General features: G+C 42.6%; 1 protein-coding gene across 3 annotated transcripts in view; it reads left to right on the forward strand.

The window, feature by feature from the left end:
- LOC126092050 (uncharacterized) overlaps positions 1 to 20547 on the forward strand; it is a 206835-nt gene that overhangs the window by 120888 nt on the left and 65400 nt on the right. For all 3 annotated transcript variants that reach the window (XM_049907455.1, XM_049907454.1, XM_049907457.1), the window contains exon 10: positions 16258 to 16650. In XM_049907455.1, coding sequence (XP_049763412.1) covers positions 16258 to 16650 — 393 coding nt within the window. The remainder of the gene's footprint in view (positions 1 to 16257; positions 16651 to 20547) is intronic.

The following is a 20547-nucleotide window of genomic DNA, read 5'->3' on the forward strand; positions in this document are numbered from 1 at the left end:
CTGTAAAACTGGTGTTACAGGAAATATCCCAATAATGTACACAAGCAACTTTTAATAGAGTGGCTTTTTCCTCATTTATTGTCATTAGAGACAGGACGATGATCAGCTCCAATTCTCGCAAAAACTGGTTTTATGCAGGTAGGTAAGTCATCAGTACGGTAATGACAGAATATTTATTGTACCCAGTCGCATTCAAATTCCAGCGCAGCAGTCACATTACAATAGTGGCTTCAGTTTATGTAAGCGATCACTGCACTAAATTTCCTGATAGATGACATAAATAAACTAATATTCATAATGTTGACACAATATGCGACTGGAATCAAAGTTGCTCTTGTGTTGATTCAAAGAGAGTAGAAGACACTGCATGATACTAACACATTACATGAGTCACACGCATACATACGAGTATATCATACCAATACATAATAGAGAAGGGCAGTATTTCATGGAGATGTTAATAGTGTGCAGATAGAAAGCAGACTTGCTATGTAGACTGTAATACAGTAATGGTTAGCTGCCAACTTCCACCGAAAATTAAAAATTGTGAAAACTATCCACAGATTTCTGTAGGCTCATTTCATGGATCTAAAATATGAGTGTCAGACACAGACTATCGATCTTGGGATGAACGAAGCCTTATAAATACTGGTGTATGAACCTTTTAGCATTTCAGCAACTTCATAAAGAAACTCTCTGGCAGATTAAAACTGTTTGGCGGACTGAGACCCGAATTCGGTACCTTTGCCTTTCATGGGCAAGTGCTCTACCGACTGAGCTACCCAAGCATGATTCATGACCCGTCCTCACAGCTTCAGTTCTGCCAATACCTCGTCTGCTAGATTACAGTTTACTAATTGGACTGTATTATATGTTTCCACAATAATTTGATTTAAATAATAAATGATTAGTTAACAAAGTAAAAGAAAGACAGAATTAATTATTTATTTGCTTGAACCCACTTTTGGTATACACAAATACATTTAGAGTACTTAAATAAATTTAATTGTTCTCAAAGTCCAGAAATAATCTTCTCTTTACATCAAAATAATTTGATCGCCTTGTAGAGAGATAAATCTGAATAATTTTTTACTAACTGACACTATGTAGGCGGTGTATTTGCTTCATGTGCAGAATAGGTATTGCTTTATATGAAGAATCAGATCCCATCTGTAACCAGCATACTGCTGTTTGTTAAGAGATACTTCAAACCTGGAATCTTTAAGCATTTAAACACTTGAATACTTTTTACAATGGACAGTTGGTATTTTCAATCCTTTGTTACATCCCTAGGCAACTTTCATGACCAAATATCACAATACCGAATATAATTGTTTCCGTCCCTTGGGAATAATTTTAGAGTATATTAAGAAGATGAATATTTACAATTCTTCTCCCACTGGTACTGTCATCATCATCTCAGAAATTTCCCACATCGTATGGGGGTCGGCATTGCTTTGCTGGATCCTTCTCTTCCATAAATGCCTATCCAGTGCTTCTTCTCTGAGCCATCCTTTCTCTCGTAGGTCCCCTGCTACCTTGTCTTTCCATCTCAGTTTCGGTCTTCCTCTTCTCGTTGATCGTTCAGTTTCTAGATCTTCAACTCTTCTCCCCACGTAGTACTCCCCTCTTCTCTGCACATGTCCATACGATCTTAGCCTACTTTCTTGGATCTTCTTCCCTGTGGGCCCCACTTTCACTGTTCCCCTAACATACTCATTCCTTAGTCTATCCTTTCATGTCACCCCACCCACCGGCCTTAAAATTCTCATTTCTGCCACTTCCATCTTTTTCTCTTGGGCTTTTGTAATTGGCCAAGTTTTCTGCACTATACAGCATCGCAGGCCTCAGCACATACTTGTAAAGGTTTCCTCTTATTCTGCAGCTAAACTTCATATCACACAGTACTCTGCTCAGTTTCCTCCAGTTCATCCATCCACTGTTTATCGTGTGCTGTATTTCGGCCTCCAGTCCCCCATCACTTTGCATGTAAGAGCCTGGATGTGACCAGCATCAGTTGTTCTCCCTGCAGGTTAATATATAGATCTTTAGCATTTTTTGTACGCATATACTCTTGTTTTACCCTGCTAATTCTCATTCCCCTTTCCTCTAGAACTTTTCTCCATTGTTCAAGCTTGTCTTGAAGCGCCGCCACCTGGGTGGGTTCACGGATCACATCATCAGCAAACATCATGCTCCAAGGTGCATCTTTTTTCACATCTTTGACTAGTACATCCATGACAAGGTCAAAGAGATATGGGCTGAGAGCAGATCCCTGAAGTAGTCCTACTGTCACAGGAAATGCATTTGTTGCACCTGCACTGCTCCTGACTTGTCATTGCACCTTCATACATGTCTTCTACCACCCTCATATATTTTTCTGGTAGGCATTTACTTCTCATACATTTCCATATCTCTTGCCTCTGCACTCCGTCATATGCCTTCTCGAGACCGATTAAGGCCATATGCAGTTCGGCTTGTACTTCTCTGTGGCTCTGACATGTTGCTGTGAGCTGATGTGTGGGCCATTAAAGGATGCCATTCATGAAAGACATTTTGAACACGATGAGAGGTGAGTCACACAGTGAAGCACTGTCTCCGCCACCAGGGCAAGGATTCGTACCGACAGGGCATACATTCCCTTGTTTTGTGCTGGGGAAGGTCATAGAATGGGAAAAATAGGGTGTGTAGATGAAACACTATTCTTTCTTTTGTGTGTGTGTGTGTGTGTGTGTGTGTGTGTGTGTGTGTGTGTGTGTTTGTAATTCCCATTATGTTCAATAAAATTTTTTTGAAGGAAAAAAAATGTGGTGCATTATTTTCTGGGCAACTTTCATACTCTGGTATACTGATTGTGCAATGGTGTCAAAAATGGATTTTTCGTTCCAATTTGAAAATTTTTTATGTGGTGATCATTGTACAAACATTTAAAACATAAATTCTTGTGGCAGTAGAGACAAAATAATGCAGACGAAGATTTAAATGAAAGAAAGAATTATAATTATTTCAGCAGAATGAGGAATAGAAATAATGAATGCTGTAACATGGGTGAAATTATATGATGATAAACAGAAGAAATTAAATGAAATGAAATACATGATACTAATTAAAATCGCGTGAACAAAATTTCAAATGAAAGAAGAATCGAAGGAAGAAAACATGAGAGCAACCCAGAAAGTTAAGATGATGATTAAAATTGTGTGAATAAGGATTAGAAGACAAAAATAAAATTTAAACCAATACATTAAATTAAAATAACAATCAAAAAAGTTTCGATAGCAATTAAAAAATAAAAATTTCATAGTACCAGAGGAGATTCGAACCCACACTGTCTGTGTATGGAAATGCACCATAACAATTACGCTGTGCCACCAGCCTTCTTACTGCAACTATTTTTAAAGCTCTAGAGCATCATGCAAACATGCAAGAAATTATACCTTGCAGGTGAGGGCCCATCAGGTTGAATGGCTCCAGGGTGTGGTATCTGGGACCCTAACTTATACAACTATACAGAGGATTTCAAAAAGTCACCCCCCCCCCCCCCCACCCCCCCAGGAACCTCAACCTCATGGGTCAGGAGACTGGCCTGGGGAGGAGCAGATGAAGCAAATGGGGGAGAAGTGTTAAGAGTCAGTAGGAATATGGTTAGTGTCTTCACTTTCAGTCCAGATCATGAAGGTGGAATGGCCACCACCAAACTGTGGGCAAGAGATAGATGGACGACCCAGTTGCTGAGCATGCCACCCAACACGAGGTGCTTCACTTTAATGACTGTTTCACATCTGCTTTCTTCCCACCATCATCAGTTTTCTGAATAGTGCAGATAGAACTCTACCTGCAATACACCTTTCATTCCCATACCCACTCCTCCCGTCCCCGATGCCACTAGTGCACATACATAGTCCTTTCTGCTTCTCTCCTCTTTCTATCCCCATGCCGCACAACACAACCTCTTGGTGCTGCACCTAGCAGCCCTATCTTGTGCACTCTATATCCCTATACACTCCACAGGCAGCACTAGCATCCACCCAACACCTACCCTGCTATCCCTTCTCCTCCCCTCTCCACACCTCTTCTGTACCCCCACTACTTATCCCAGTTAGGTTGTTGCTCACCTCGGACCCAGTGCAGTCGGGCTTTAGCACCTGGAGGTGAAAATGGCCATGTTTCTGTGGTGTGAGTGTGTTTTTTAGTTTTCTACGCGATGCAGTCACATTAATGTGACCACAGCCTATATTCAACGTCAGTGTGCAATAACCACTCGCAGGCAGCAGGTCGCAGCATTAGCAGTGGGGAGTATATAAAGTGTGTTGGGTGACTCAGAAAACTTTCGTAAATTGTTCATGTGCCACTGTGGTTAACATATTATGTGCTTGGCAAAATGGCACTATCCAAAACGAACACCAGGTAACTGTGGTGCACTGCAGGTCATAGATGAAAGGACTCAACAAAGCTGTGGAGATGTGTACGGGTGAATAGATGGGCAACTGTTGAGCAACTGACCACCCAGAAGAACCAGTGGTCTACCAACAGTGTCTTCTCAATGACCATTCAGTGAACATTGCTATGTATGGGTATTTGCTGCGGGTACCTGGTTCATACACCCATGCTAACTGCTGTTCATTGGTGCCAAAGGCTGGAATTTTGATGCCTACACTACAACTGGACGTACACTGAGTGATGACAGGTAGCCTTTTCAGGTGAATCACATTTTATACTCCTTCAGACAGATGGTCATTGACATTGAGGTGTCAAGTCAGAGGGGTATTCTGAACACAATTTCGACACAAAGCAGCTCAATAGGCTGGGGAGTGGAAGGGGTAGGCTAGCAATAGAACAGTGCATCACCATTGACTAGACACATTTATTGAACACATAAGTCAGGTATTAACCCAAAAGGAACAATCAGTACAAATTACCAAATAATATTCTTTTCCTTTAAGTCACTCAAACATTTAAACAGGCAAATAGCAATCATTTAATTGAAAGCCTTTGAAGAAAGCAAGACTAGAAAATTTGAATGATGAGTTAAAATCGTATTTAAATAGGCTCTGACCGAGCACATATTTTAAAACGAAATACTTCCTTTAAGGAACCAGCGATCAAAATTACATAGTCCTTAACAACCATATTACATTTAAGATTAAACAGTAATATATAACATCAGAGAGCTGCAGTCCCAAGTTTTAAGCAGCACGTTTCAGATGGACTGCACTGCAACAGTACAATACAAGTCCCTCAGAGGATCTCCCCACATGGGAAGTTATTGCCGCAATCGACAAAATGTCAACATCATTCCATGTACAGACCTAAAACAAACTAAAAGCTCTCTTAAGTTTGGTACAGTTAATTCCCTTTCAACATAACATACATCACAAGTCTATCCCTAGGACAGCACCAACACCCCGCAATTTAGCACACGAAAACCTACAGCGATGAACTCGACACGTATCCTTACACAATCCAAGAACAGAGAGCCGGCCCCCCAATAGCAGAACATTTAACCACGTGCAGCGTGCGGGTTTGCAGGATGCTGATCTCGCCCTTAAGCTCAACACCAGTTCTCGCCCTTAAGCTCAACACCAGTTCAAATACTAGTCGGCCTACAATCTTGAACCACCACACACATTCCTTCAGTTACTGCATAGAAAGCCAATGTGATAGGCAAACAGACCAGCATATGATAAAAGCTTAAGCAATTTCCTTACTAGATAACCCTTATGAATAGTAGCCGTAATTATTATTATTATTATTATTTTTTTTTTTTTTTTAACGTGAGCACACCCACAATCAAAAGACAAACAACGCCAATCATAAGGACAGTAGCACATAAGCAAGTAGCAATGGTAACTTCTGCTTAGATTGGCTACAAATCGGCGCATGATTTAACACACCAGAGAACAGTCTTTACAATATAACCATCAATACAATAGCAAATTACTCACACGTGTGCTCCCCCACGATTTCGATTCGCAAAGCCATAGACAAATGTGGAGACCAACATAATGGTGCTCCCTCAGTTACACCAAATAACTGACTCCCTTAGTTGCACAGCAAAGAACCAGACGTAATGAAACCACCACAGTTTTCGCCTCTAAATTGTCACAGTACAAGTGAGACTAAATCACAAATGTAATTTTACATCGGTTCCCGTACAGTCAATACAAGCACCTGATTTTCACCCGTTTATAACTGCCGGCAGTAACATCGTACGGAAAAGAGTGTAGACACGAGCTCTTACCAATTCTCTTCTCCGAAAGCAGCCACCGCAACTCTCGGGAACCACTACGACATCCAATGCAAAAATCGTTAATCCTTCACACAAATTACAGGATGCCCGCTTCCCGCTGCTTACTACGGTGCCTTCCGTTCAGAGCCAACTTGTATATCTCCATGCGATAGGTCCGGTCCCACACTCGCTGTGTCAACCCGACAACCGTCTTCCACGACGTCCCGGAGCACACCCCCAAGACCTCGCCTCATTACTCCTCGCGTAGGCCCCAGAGGGCGCTGCTTACTGCCCTGACCGTGGCAGTAAAGATAAACCACCAGAGTGGCACTATCGATATGAGCCGCCATGGCTCAGACATGTTTTGCATGAAACGTCTGAAGGCTAACACTTTGTAACAGTTGTCAGACCGAGAGGGGAGCACTATGGTTTGGGGTATGTTATCGTGACATTCCCTGAGTAATCTCACCCTTCTGGAAGGCCCAGTGAATTAACACAAGTATACCCCTATCCTTGGGGACCATGCCACCCCTACGTGCTTTTCCTTGGTAGGATGGCATCTACCAGTGAGACAATACAATATATCACAGCTCACAATGTATACAAGTGGTTTGAAGTGCTCAAGGAAGAGTTTACTGTACTCCCCTGGCCACCAAACTTTTCAGATTTAAACCCACCATAGAATCTGTGGGACTACCTCAGTCGAGCTGTTCACACTACAGATCCTCAACCGAGAAACCTAGCGCAATTGGCCACAGCACTGGAGTCGATACCTTTCAGAACCTCATTGACTTTCAGGGTGTATATGCCCCAAAAAATGGGGGAATTTTTTCATCCTAGAGAAAACCAGGAAAAATCATGGAATTTTTTAGAATTCTGGGAATTTTTCATTGTTTTAGTTTTCAGTTAAATTTTTGTAGTTTTGATTGGTAATAAATGATATACTCTAACAAAGAATTTTACTTTAGCCCGCTACTGCAGAATAATAATGTAGCAATAAAACAAACGAGAGAAAGAAAACTGAAATAAACTTAACTTGCAAAGGAAATTCGCCATTTCCAGCAACAAAACACAGTGCACGCACAAGCGCAATGTGTCAAAGGCTTTAGGATGAAGACTATGCAGTACTTCATAATACAGTAATGATGTCACAACAGTTTACATTAGGTTCATTTGAGAAGTTTCCAGTGGGCTCGCGGCTGACTTGCTGGCAGATATCCCATCTCTTTTAGGAAATACTCAAACAAATGTGATTAAAGTTTTAAAGTTCAGTGACTTGTCCAATATTTTAAGGAGAGGGTCTTAATTTGTTCACAGGATGACTGGCTCACCCATATTTTACGTGAGTGGCCAACCAATGAAAATTTCCTGTGGCATCCTTGACGCTCCTTTCTCGTTTTCCTTAAGTTTTATTTTCTTATACAGCATTTTGCATCTTTTCCTGCTTTCTTTGCATGTATGCTTCCATTTTACTAAATTTGTCCACATTAGTTTCTTTTAATGTGTCTCAGGGCGCTGATGACCGTGACATTGAGCCCCTTAAGCCCTAGTGCACGCATATGCGCGCGCTCGCGCGCGCCCACACACACACACACACACACACACACACTCGCAGTTGGGTCACGAATGAGCAGTACCTGCTCCCTCCCGCTTATGGCTGCTTGAAGTACAGCTGTTAGCTGTATCAGCAGTAGCAACAAGCAGCCAGACACTAGCCGCAAAAACTCTTCTGACGAGCCCAAGCTACCAGATTCGCACGTGTGCAGGGCAGTCTAAGTTGCAGAGGAGGGAGTGATAGTCTCCACATGGCCAGTGTTTAGGTTTAGTGATTTTGCTTTTCTTCTTCATTTACAACTCACATGAAACGTATTTCTGTGCCCGAGAGCAATTAAGTGAATTAAAATACATTCATGTAATTACGAAAGGCTAAGATACGTTATTAGTTTTAGTTTTTTTTATTTTATTTCCAGGTTTTTGGCAGTAGAGCATTAATTGCCTTGCTGAACACTGAAGTTACTTTCGTCGATTTGCTAAGAAATTTTGCTTTTATTAATCTTTTTTGCAGAGGTAGGCAATTGATTTGAAACGAAGTGTTTTATTCCACAGTATTGGATAGTATCAACTGTTTGCTGAATTAGAAGTGCCCGTTGTTATCCCCCGCCACATATGGCGTTATGCCATAATAAAGAACCAAAGATGAGATAATACAGTACTGGTACTCCAAGAAATTTGCAGCCCGAAAACCACACTAGAAAGCTTAATACACTCCTGGAAATTGAAATAAGAACACCGTGAATTCATTGTCCCAGGAAGGGGAAACTTTATTGACACATTCCTGGGGTCAGATACATCACATGATCACACTGACAGAACCACAGGCACATAGACACAGGCAACAGAGCATGCACAATGTCGGCACTAGTACAGTGTATATCCACCTTTCGCAGCAATGCAGGCTGCTATTCTACCATGGAGACGATCGTAGAGATGCTGGATGTAGTCCTGTGGAACGGCTTGCCATGCCATTTCCACCTGGCGCCTCAGTTGGACCAGCGTTCGTGCTGGACGTGCAGACCGCGTGAGACGACGCTTCATCCAGTCCCAAACATGCTCAATGGGGGACAGATCCGGAGATCTTGCTGGCCAGGGTAGTTGACTTACACCTTCTAGAGCACGTTGGGTGGCACGGGATACATGCGGACGTGCATTGTCCTGTTGGAACAGCAAGTTCCCTTGCCGGTCTAGGAATGGTAGAACGATGGGTTCGATGACGGTTTGGATGTACCGTGCACTATTCAGTGTCCCCTCGACGATCACCAGTGGTGTACGGCCAGTGTAGGAAATCGCTCCCCACACCATGATGCCGGGTGTTGGCCCTGTGTGCCTCGGTCGTATGCAGTCCTGATTGTGGCGCTCACCTGCACGGCGCCCAACACGCATACGACCATCATTGGCACCAAGGCAGAAGCGACTTTCATCGCTGAAGACGACACGTCTCCATTCGTCCCTCCATTCACGCCTGTCGCGACACCACTGGAGGCGGGCTGCACGATGTTGGGGCGTGAGCGGAAGACGGCCTAACGGTGTGCGGGACCGTAGCCCAGCTTCATGGAGACGGTTGCGAATGGTCCTCGCCGATACCCCAGGAGCAACAGTGTCCCTAATTTGCTGGGAAGTGGCGGTGCGGTCCCCTATGGCACTGCGTAGGATCCTACGGTCTTGGCGTGCATCCGTGCGTCGCTGCGGTCCGGTCCCAGGTCGACGGGCACGTGCACCTTCCGCCGACCACTGGCGACAACATCGATGTACTGTGGAGACCTCACGCCCCACGTGTTGAGCAATTCGGCGGTACGTCCACCCGGCCTCCCGCATGCCCACTATACGCCCTCGCTCAAAGTCCGTCAACTGCACATACGGTTCACGTCCACGCTGTCGCGGCATGCTACCAGTGTTAAAGACTGCGATGGAGCTCCGTATGCCACGGCAAACTGGCTGACACTGACGGCGGCGGTGCACAAATGCTGCGCAGCTAGCGCCATTCGACGGCCAACACCGCGGTTCCTGGTGTGTCCGCTGTGCCGTGCGTGTGATCATTGCTTGTACAGCCCTCTCGCAGTGTCCGGAGCAAGTATGGTGGGTCTGACACACCGGTGTCAATGTGTTCTTTTTTCCATTTCCAGGAGTGTACAAGGGTGGGAACTTAAATAATGGCAACTATTTATTCACAACCGATACAAAAGAGTTACTTGTTTGCACCTGCTACTGTCCTTCAAAGTAGTCACCAGTGTTGTGTAGAACCTGTTGCCAGCGATGTGAAAGATGTAGTATACCATTCGCAGAGCCTGTTCTGTTGATGGTGTGAATGGAGCGGTCTACTGCCTGTCAAATCCCTGGAACAGTTCTGAAGCGAATCCCACAAAGTGGTTCCTTCATCTTTGGAATGAAATCAAAGTCACAAGGACTTAAGTCCAGGGAGTATGGTGGATGGTACAGTACTTCCCAGTCCCATCGAGCGAACAGAGCAGCCACAGCTTGTGCTGTATGCACCCGCGCATTTTCGTGCAAAATGATGGGTGTGTTGCACAGAAAGCATCACCACTTCTTTCGCAAAGCTGGTTGCAGGTGATGCTCCAAAAACGAACAGTAATACTGTGCATCGGTGGCCTGCCGTGGAGGAACGAAATGCGTTAGGATAACACCATCACAGTTGTACATAAGAATCACCAAAACTTTAGACTGCTCCATTCGCACCAAACAGGCTCTGCTAACAGTATACTACATCTTCCACATGGCTGGCAACAGGTTCTACACAACACTGGTGACTACTTTGAAGGACAGTAACAGGTGCAAATGTGTAACTCTTTTGTATCGTTTGTGAATAAATAGTTGCCACTATTTAAGTTCCAACCCTCGTATCATGTTGGGGCCTACTTCTTTGTGAGTCTGGACATACGAATGTGCACTTCTAGCTGAACTATGCATTTAAGTCTGGTTTACAAAATGTCGATGCTCTTGGAGTACCCTCTGATGTTCTATTTCATTTATGACGTAACGTTAGATCTCTTAATGCTATATAGATATGAACATGTGGGCTTCCTACATCATCGTAGCTGCGTATGCATGGTAACGGCATTTTCTAGCTCTCATTGACAACTGCTGAAACGAATTCCAACAGGTCGCGGGAATAAGTAAATTTCATTTTACGCAAGATAAATTATATTATGTGTGCGAATCTGCTTTGAATTTCTTGAATCACAGATCGTTTGATTCTCATTTAAAGCTTCGTGAGGGCCAACCACTTTGCAGAATTTTGAGCCCACATGTTTACATATTATTTAAAATTTTTCTGACACATTTGTGTGATGTATATTAAAGTGTAACACATGCAAAAAAAAAAGCAAGCTTAGCTTTTCTAGTAGCTACACTCTGTGTATTAATTTAAACCATTAACGTTTCATATGTGTTCGCGCTACTGAACAGTGATGTTGGTTGCTATTGGCTGACTACGTCACGTATCCTATGCTCTGAATATCTGCTATCGTCGGCTGGCAAGATCGCTTGACATCAGCTATGATTGGCTTTCTAAAGCGCATCGCAATCTTGATTTCAATGCTTTGGATGCTAACTTGCTGTGTTTGGTTGAATTCAAATGTATATTTTTGTAATACGAAAATATGCAGCATACGTGCTACATGTTGCTGCCTAGCAAAGATCTTACCAAAAGGTGTCTTCATTTTTTCTGGAGGAGAGGTGGGGGGCTTAGTGTTCTGAAGCTCCAGGAAGTTCTACGCCAGTGTATAAAACCTTAACCGTTCATAGGGTTGATAAGTTTTATGGTTCCGAGATAAAGTATTCTGTCACTTTACACAGAAAAAGTGTGTTTTTAGCTGGGACATCCGTGAAAAATCCGGGAATTTTTTTTTCCTTGTTCACGTACACACTCTGACACTGCAAAAGTTGATTATTCAGGCTTTTGACAGGTGGTCACATTAATGTTGCTGGACAGTGTACTTCAGATGAACGACATAGTCTTAAAATGAACAATTCTAGCATTCTTTTTCGTTGTACCTGTCTGTGGTTTAGCGACTCCTCTGTGTGGTGAGTAACAATCTATCTTTTCTATAATCTTGTTGTTTCATTACCATTGTTTGATTTTGAAAACATTCAGAAGCAGGCATCTCGGAGAGTTGGCAATGCATCAGTCACATCCAATCAGAGCACCTTATCATGGATGCAATCTTCACATCAGTGTCAACAGTTCTGTAGTTCAGTTTATTGTAGAAACTGTTTCCACCTACCCGTAATTACATGTTTTTCATTGCCAAAATATTTTTCTAAGGAGAGTGAATCATAGATGACATCACTGGCCTGGCATTCCATTTAAAATACTACTTACTTGATATTCATTACTCAAGGAGTACCAGACCAGTTTAGACATTCCCATCCCATGTCTACTCTCTTGCAGAAAGACAGTTTTGGTCTATTTAATCCTGTGATCACTATTAGCCGTAACTAGCATTTTTTTTCTCTCATCTGAGACTTTTTTGAGCTACTGAGGCCGCTGCACACACCTTGTCCACTCTCCAGAGTACCAAAGCTCCAGGAGAGTTTAAGGATAACTGACATGCAGTACCTCTTAAAGCTATTGCTTGATTTGGGAAATTTTACCATAATCCCATCATATATGCTATTCCTAAGCTTACTGTTGCATACTGCAGCTGCCTTTAATATAGTAAAAAAGTAGAGCATCATAGAGCAAGGTTTTAAAAGGTCTGTCTTACGTTATAAGTAATACATTAATAATAGTCTCATTATTACGCAGAAGAAAACTACAGATTGTGGGTAGTTTCTGTAGCAGCCATTTAGAATGCCAAATGGAACATATTTCATTACACACTTTCTCACTCCTGTTGATTGGTACCATACAAAACAACAATCATTATGCGAGAAGTCAGTAACATCTAACAAGTAGACCTTACTGATTGGCTCTTTTCTATTTTCTTCATACTTCATAAAAATAAACCTGGACATCAGTTGCCAAAAGCAGTAAGATGCACATCTCAAAAATTCACAAAAAAATTTGATTTGGAAATTTCAAAGCACTGTTAAGCACAAAGAATTCTGTACCTTTTAGTGGAACCATCTGTAGCTTTATGGGTAACATTCTAGTTTTGCAATGTTGCAAAGTAATCAGTTCAATTCTTGCTTCATGAAACTTTTATTTCAACTCCGTATTTATTATCTATTTGAAATGTTAAATGTATATCAATTATAATTTTTTAATAAAAAGGTCAAATTAATTACAAATCACTTGAAAATACAAGTACTCATAATAAATTAAAATCTTCTACAAAATGTGAAATTTCTTAATGTTAAATGAGAGAATTTTAGTGATCAATAATAGTGTTTTTAATATTCTGTTTGTATTTATTCATAATACTCTCAATTTTCATGTGATTAGTAATTAAAAGTAATATTTTAGAAAAAATTATGATTCATTATTTGCTAATTAACATTTACATTTCATAATAAAAGTTGAATTTATTTAAAAGTTGTTAAAAATCTTGCATTTAGCAGGAATTGAACCAGTATGGGTGATTCTATCCCAGAGTTCAAATTTTTGTACTTGACAGTGCATTGTAGTACATTGTACTTTATTAGGAAACTGATGTTCAACCACTTACCTTCAAATCTTTTAAGTATGAAGAAAATTAAAAAGGACCAGCCCATAAGATCTGCTTCTTATCTCAATTTGATGTCTACTTCCATAAACAGGCAGCTGTAATAATTTAAAAGTAGTTCTAGTTGTTGGAAAGTCAGCTGCTGAAAATTTTTAAACTGGATTCTGAACTTTGTTAATGATGATAAAGGTTTTTAAGAGTATTTAAGTAGTGTAATTCTTGTTGGTATTATCGCTAACTAGTTATGTGCTATATGGTAGTGCCAAGATCACCATCATAGTACATATGACTTCCGTTTCTACATATATAGGATGTCCCATATATTTAGGATCAAAATGTTATAAATGGTAGAAGATCCCAAACTGAATACTTTCAGGCGAGGAATAAATGACTGGAAATTAAAATTTTGTTTTAATTAACATAATTCACTTAACATTGTTGTAACAACTTAATCGCATCACCACTTTTCAAAGTGGCAGCCACCAGTCCCAATGCAGACAATACAGTAGTGCATAACATTTTGCCACTGTCTCAAATATCACGGTGGTCATTTGTGTACAGTGACAGCCTGCTTCTCCCCTGCCAACCACTTCCCCTTAAATTTCTGCTGGGGTTCTGTAATCACCCACACATTACAGCTTTTCTGCCCCCACTATCGCAGTGCATGTTGATACGCACACTCATTTGAGGAGCACACTGTTTGGCTGCTCTGGGCCCCCACCAAAGGCTGCCGACCTTTGGTCCACGCATCTGTCGCCTGCAGCTGATAACAGACAGTCCCTGTCAAGCAAATGCTCTTTATGCAGCCATGCACTGGCTCCGAACAGCAGTCTCGTATATGTTCTCCAAACTTTATTGTACTTAAGCTATCATGCAGTGACTTAGTAAATAGTTGGTTTCTTACAACTGTGTCTTTGTGTTCAGAGTTAGAACAGTCTCGTACACCAGTACTTCCGTGCAACCCCTTAGAGGAAAAAATTCTCCATTAACACATCACATATTATGCACAGCATGGTAGCATCAGCAACATCAGTGTGGAAACATAACCTGTTTACAAACACATGCTTCACATGCAGTGTACTACCTGTAATATTCATTTCTGATTGGTGATCCTTTATCCTCTATCTCAGTTATGAGGTTGTCCAGGAGAAAAGCTACAGAACAATACTGTGGGTATAATTAAAGTCTTTATAGGAAAAGTAATCACCAGAGGGCAGAGCACAACTATGCCACTGTTTACGAGCTGAAGAATTTCCTGTTTCCAGAATTCCTGTGGCTGTGACACAAGCCTTCAACTGTGTTCTTCAGTTTGTCATATAGTTGAAGCACCAAGCTCACAGAAGTTGCATGGTGACATGTCCAGGATTTAGGGCAGATGCTCAAGCTGCTCCCAGTTGAACTTGGCCATTATTCTTTGTATAACCTTGGAGATGTGTGGACATGCATTATTGTGGAGCAGAATGACTCTCTCCCTCCCTCAGCAGCACAGGCTGTTTGCTCTTGAAGGTATTGCGTAGGCTAGGATTGTCTCACAGTACACATCACTGTTAATGGTTTTTCCATGCTCGAGGAATTTGATGAGTATCGGACCTTGGATGTCAAAAAAGACAGTTAGCATCACCTTCCTGGTGAGAGCACAGCTCTTTTATATAAAGGGGGAGGTGACAGACACACAACCACAGTGGAGACTGCACTTGTGTACATAGATGTCTCACTATGTTATCCCAAAGCAGCTTATGAAAATTTGTACTGATTTGGTTGTATGATGTTTCGTACCTTTTCATTGGAGCACCCTTACAGAAATTTTATCCCAAAGGTTTGGGGCACATTTTATATTGCATAATGAGACTTGAACTTTGCTGGGAACATAGTACTATTTTCATGTTTGTAGCTATGTATATGGGTTGAGATTCAGTAAAAAAAAAAAAAAAACTAATTTATTATTTGTCACGATGATCATTAACAGAAACTAGTGAGAACACAAAATAAAAGGGAAAATTGGTTCTTTGAGAAACAATTAGGTAGTTTCATTCAGAGAATGAGTATCCTTCAGAAATGACACGCCAACACACTAATTCATTTACATGAAGCCACATTGTAATGAGTACACAGGAAATGTAACAGAAGTATATAAAATAAATTGACCATACAATGTAAATACTAACTTAATTGTAACCTTTGCACTCCTTTTGCATTATTGAGGCTAGTTCGTGTGCCACACATATATCTTATTTTTGAGAAAGCATCACCTATATATAATGATGTGCTTCAGCAATATGAACATAACAGTAAGGTCACACACACACACACACACACACACACACACACACACACACACTCATACAGTAGTTGCTGTGTACAAACAATTTCACATTGGCAATAACGTGTGGGCTTTTCTAAATTCATAACTGAGCCGTGGAGAGGAAATACTGTGTTCTGTACACACCTCATTCTAACATGTGACAGTCTATTACTTCAGAATTATAAGATAAAATGTAAATATGTGTTGAGATTCAAGAACCATTAAACATAACAACCAATGAATGGTACAATGTAGACATCAAAAATAAAAATTAAGAAACGTGCAGCAACAACTCATAATGGCTTGGTTATATTTATATTGAAAATACATGGCTATTTATTTTTAGTAGAAGAAATTTAGTGTAGTGCACCAGAATTTTGTGTGGATACGGGAATATGCAACACAGTCTGTTTATGTAATGGGATGTTGCCTATAGAAGTTGTCACCTTTACTCAGGAAAATTTTTTCAGAAAATTCCATTTTCTCTGTCTCTCTTCCCATACTATCATTCAGAGGACAAGGTATAACTTCGATTCCATTTTCAGGTGACCTGCATGCCTGATGGCAGTGTGGAAAGAGGTGACTCAGCAACTGCTGCACTGGATCTTACAGAATCTGTAGTGGAGGAAGGCTGTGCGGGTGACCTGAGTGTTGGGCTGGGGGGAGCGTTTACAAGCTCAGTTTCACAAACCACTGATACAGGCGATCCTTTGGGCCCATTAACACAAGAAGATTTCGAGAGGTTGGTTTCTGAGAGTTCAGACACTCTCATCAGTGCCACAGCTGCCAAACCACATTCTACTGTGTTGGGGTTAACCGCTCCTGTTAATGAAAAGGGAGATGGCTGGAAGAGCTGTGCCATCTGTCTCGAGGAAATGGACTCCAATCTTCGTCGACACGTGTCATGCAGTTGTGTGCTGTGCGAATCATGCATAGAGGTTTGTTAGCTTTTTGCACCTAAACAGAATTTGAACAGTTTATGGACTTTGAATTGTAACACTTTAATTGATTTCGAAGGAAACACTTGTAAAATTTTCAGCTTATGTGGAAATATGCTCACTCATTATAATTAAATTGTGCCATGAAATTAGAACCATTAAGTAACTAAATTATGTAAATAAAAATATATGGTCCTCCCCCACAATTCCCAAGATTGACACTTTCATAGTCGTTGGACCACAACTTCAAACAATTTACTGCAGTGCTTTGTTGTTAGACCACTACTTTTTTTTGGGGGGGGGGGGGGGGAGCAGGGAATGCACATCATTAAGAGGTTACAATAAAAAGTTGTAGAGCATCCGTTTCTTGTACTTGATGTGGTTAGTCATGTGAGTGTCAGAGTAGAAATCAAAAGTATCAGAGCTCAATCCTATTCCAGCCCAATGATTTTTCTTTCATTTGTCCTTTCTTGCACTTTGAACAAACATCTTAAATTATGGTATTACTTGTTTGGCAGCAGTGGATAATACTGCCTTCTTTATTTCAGCCAGACTGGTTTTTATTTGAGATAATCCTGTTCATATTTTGTGTGTTGTTGTTGTGGTCTTAAGTCCAGAGACTAGTTTGATGTAGCTCTCCATGCTGCTCTATCCTGTGCAAGGTTCTTCATCTCTCAGTACCTACTGCAACCCTACATCCTTTTGAATCTGTTTAGTGTATTCATCACTTGGTCTCCCTCTGTGATTTTTATCCTCCACGCTGCCCTTCAATACTAAATTGGTGATCCCTTAATGCCTCAGAATATGCCCTACCAACCGATCCCTTCTTCTAGTCAAGCTGTGCCACAAACTCCTCTTCTCTCCAATTCTATTCAATACCTCCCCATTAGTTATGTGAACTACCCATCTAATAATCAAAATATCCACGGGTATGCTGCCGGTCTATAGTGTCCAACGGGCACAATATTTCGGCGATCAAACATGTCGCCATCATCAGGTGAACTGACGGACTGAGCTCCTGTGAACGTGCCGGCACGGAGATCCGTACGCTATGGCTGCTCAGAGGGAACTGGGTTCGGTCGCGGCGGCGGCCGATTTAAATACCCTCCGCCCGCGGCGCGCTCCCTCCGCCGTCCGCGCCCAGCGCCACGGTCGCGCGGTGGAACCGATTGCGACGGCGTCTGAGATGACGTCGGTGTGATGGCTCTGTCCGCCGTGGTCGTCACAACTATACGTCTGCTCGATTTACTCTTGATTAACCCGATCGCTGGTTCCCAAGCCTTGCTAAGATTATAGCCACAGTCCCGGTTTATGAGGTCGTCATTGGTGCGAATTTCGATGGCCTCTCTAACAACGCTGTCCCAGTATCTCGACGTCTGTACCAGAATCCTCGTGCGGTCATACTCCATGGCGTGATTTTCCGACAAACAATGTTCAGCGACCGCCGACTTGCTCGGATACATCAGTCGAGTGTGCCTCTGGTGTTCACGGCATCGATCCTCGACGGTACGCATCGTCTGACCAATATACGACTTGCCACATTGACACGGAATCTGGTACACGCCGGCCTTCCTCAAACCGAGGTCATCTTTGGCGCTCCCCACTAGTGCACGAGTTTTATTTGGAGGACAAAACACAGTTCCGACCCGGTGTTTCTTCAGAATGCGGGCGATTTTCCCCGAGAGTGCGCCTGTGTATGGAATAAATGCAGTGCCTACCTCCTCCCTCGTGACTTCATCCATCTCAACAGGTTGTGCTGCAGTGGTTGGGCGGAGAGCACGTTGAATCTGCCACTCTGAGTACCCATTTTTTCGAAATACAGTTCTCAGATGTTCCAATTCCTGGGGTAGACTCTCTGCGTCGGAGATAGTGCGCGCCCTATGTACTAGAGTTTTAAGTACCCCATTCCTCTGTGAAGGGTGGTGGCAGCTGTCTGCATGCAAATACAGATCAGTGTGCGTAGCCTTCCGATACACCCCATGACCTAGGGTGCCGTCAGCCCTTCTCTTGACCAAGACGTCAAGGAAAGGTAATTTACCCTCCGTTTCAGTCTCCATAGTGAATTTGATGTTGGGGTGTATGGAGTTTAGATGTGTAAGGAAGTCAAGGAGTTTATCCATACCATGTGGCCAGATGACGAATGTGTCGTCCACGTAACGACACGTTCGTCATCTGGCCACATGGTATGGATAAACTCCTTGACTTCCTTACACATCTAAACTCCATACACCCCAACATCAAATTCACTATGGAGACTGAAACGGAGGGTAAATTACCTTTCCTTGACGTCTTGGTCAAGAGAAGGGCTGACGGCACCCTAGGTCATGGGGTGTATCGGAAGGCTACGCACACTGATCTGTATTTGCATGCAGACAGCTGCCACCACCCTTCACAGAGGAATGGGGTACTTAAAACTCTAGTACATAGGGCGCGCACTATCTCCGACGCAGAGAGTCTACCCCAGGAATTGGAACATCTGAGAACTGTATTTCGAAAAAATGGGTACTCAGAGTGGCAGATTCAACGTGCTCTCCGCCCAACCACTGCAGCACAACCTGTTGAGATGGATGAAGTCACGAGGGAGGAGGTAGGCACTGCATTTATTCCATACACAGGCGCACTCTCGGGGAAAATCGCCCGCATTCTGAAGAAACACCGGGTCGGAACTGTGTTTTGTCCTCCAAATAAAACTCGTGCACTAGTGGGGAGCGCCAAAGATGACCTCGGTTTGAGGAAGGCCGGCGTGTACCAGATTCCGTGTCAATGTGGCAAGTCGTATATTGGTCAGACGATGCGTACTGTCGAGGATCGATGCCGTGAACACCAGAGGCACACTCGACTGATGTATCCGAGCAAGTCGGCGGTCGCTGAACATTGTTTGTCGGAAAATCACGCCATGGAGTATGACCGCACGAGGATTCTGGTACAGACGTCGAGATACTGGGACAGCGTTGTTAGAGAGGCCATCGAAATTCGCACCAATGACGACCTCATAAACCGGGACTGTGGCTATAATCTTAGCAAGGCTTGGGAACCAGCGATCGGGTTAATCAAGAGTAAATCGAGCAGACGTATAGTTGTGACGACCACGGCGGACAGAGCCATCACACCGACGTCATCTCAGACGCCGTCGCAATCGGTTCCACCGCGCGACCGTGGCGCTGGGCGCGGACGGCGGAGGGTATTTAAATCGGCTGCCGCCGCGACCGAACCCAGTTCCCTCTGAGCAGCCATAGCGTACGGATCTCCGTGCCGGCACGTTCACAGGAGCTCAGTCCGTCAGTTCACCTGATGATGGCGACATGTTTGATCGCCGAAATATTGTGCCCGTTGGACACTATAGACCAGCAGCATACCCGTGGATATTTTGATTATCAAATACGCCGGGAGAAACTCAAGAATCATACCCATCTAATCTTCAGCATTCTTCTGTAGCACCACATTTCGAGAGCTTCTATTCTCTTCTTGTCCAAACTATTTATCGTCCATGTTTCATTTCCATACATGGCTACACTCCATACAAATACTTTCAGAAATGACTTCCTGACACTTAAATCTATATTCGATGTTAACAAATTTCTCTTCTTCAGAAACGCTTTCCTTGCCATTGCCAGTCTACATTTTATATCCTCTCTACTTCGACCATCATCTGCTATTTTGCTCCACAAATAGCAAAACTCATTTACTACTTTAAATGTCTTATTTCCTAATCTAATTCCCGCAGCATCGCCTGATTTAATTCGACTACATTCTGTGTTGCTTTTGTTGGTGTTTACCTTATATCCTCCTTTCAAGACGCTGTCCATTCCGTTCAGCTGCCCTTCCAGGTCCTTCGCTGTCTCTGACAGAATTACATTGTCATCGGCAAACCTCAAAGTTTTTATTTCTTCTCCATGG

The sequence above is a fragment of the Schistocerca cancellata genome, chromosome 7 (assembly GCF_023864275.1).
Source record: "Schistocerca cancellata isolate TAMUIC-IGC-003103 chromosome 7, iqSchCanc2.1, whole genome shotgun sequence".
Taxonomy (NCBI): domain Eukaryota; kingdom Metazoa; phylum Arthropoda; class Insecta; order Orthoptera; family Acrididae; genus Schistocerca; species Schistocerca cancellata.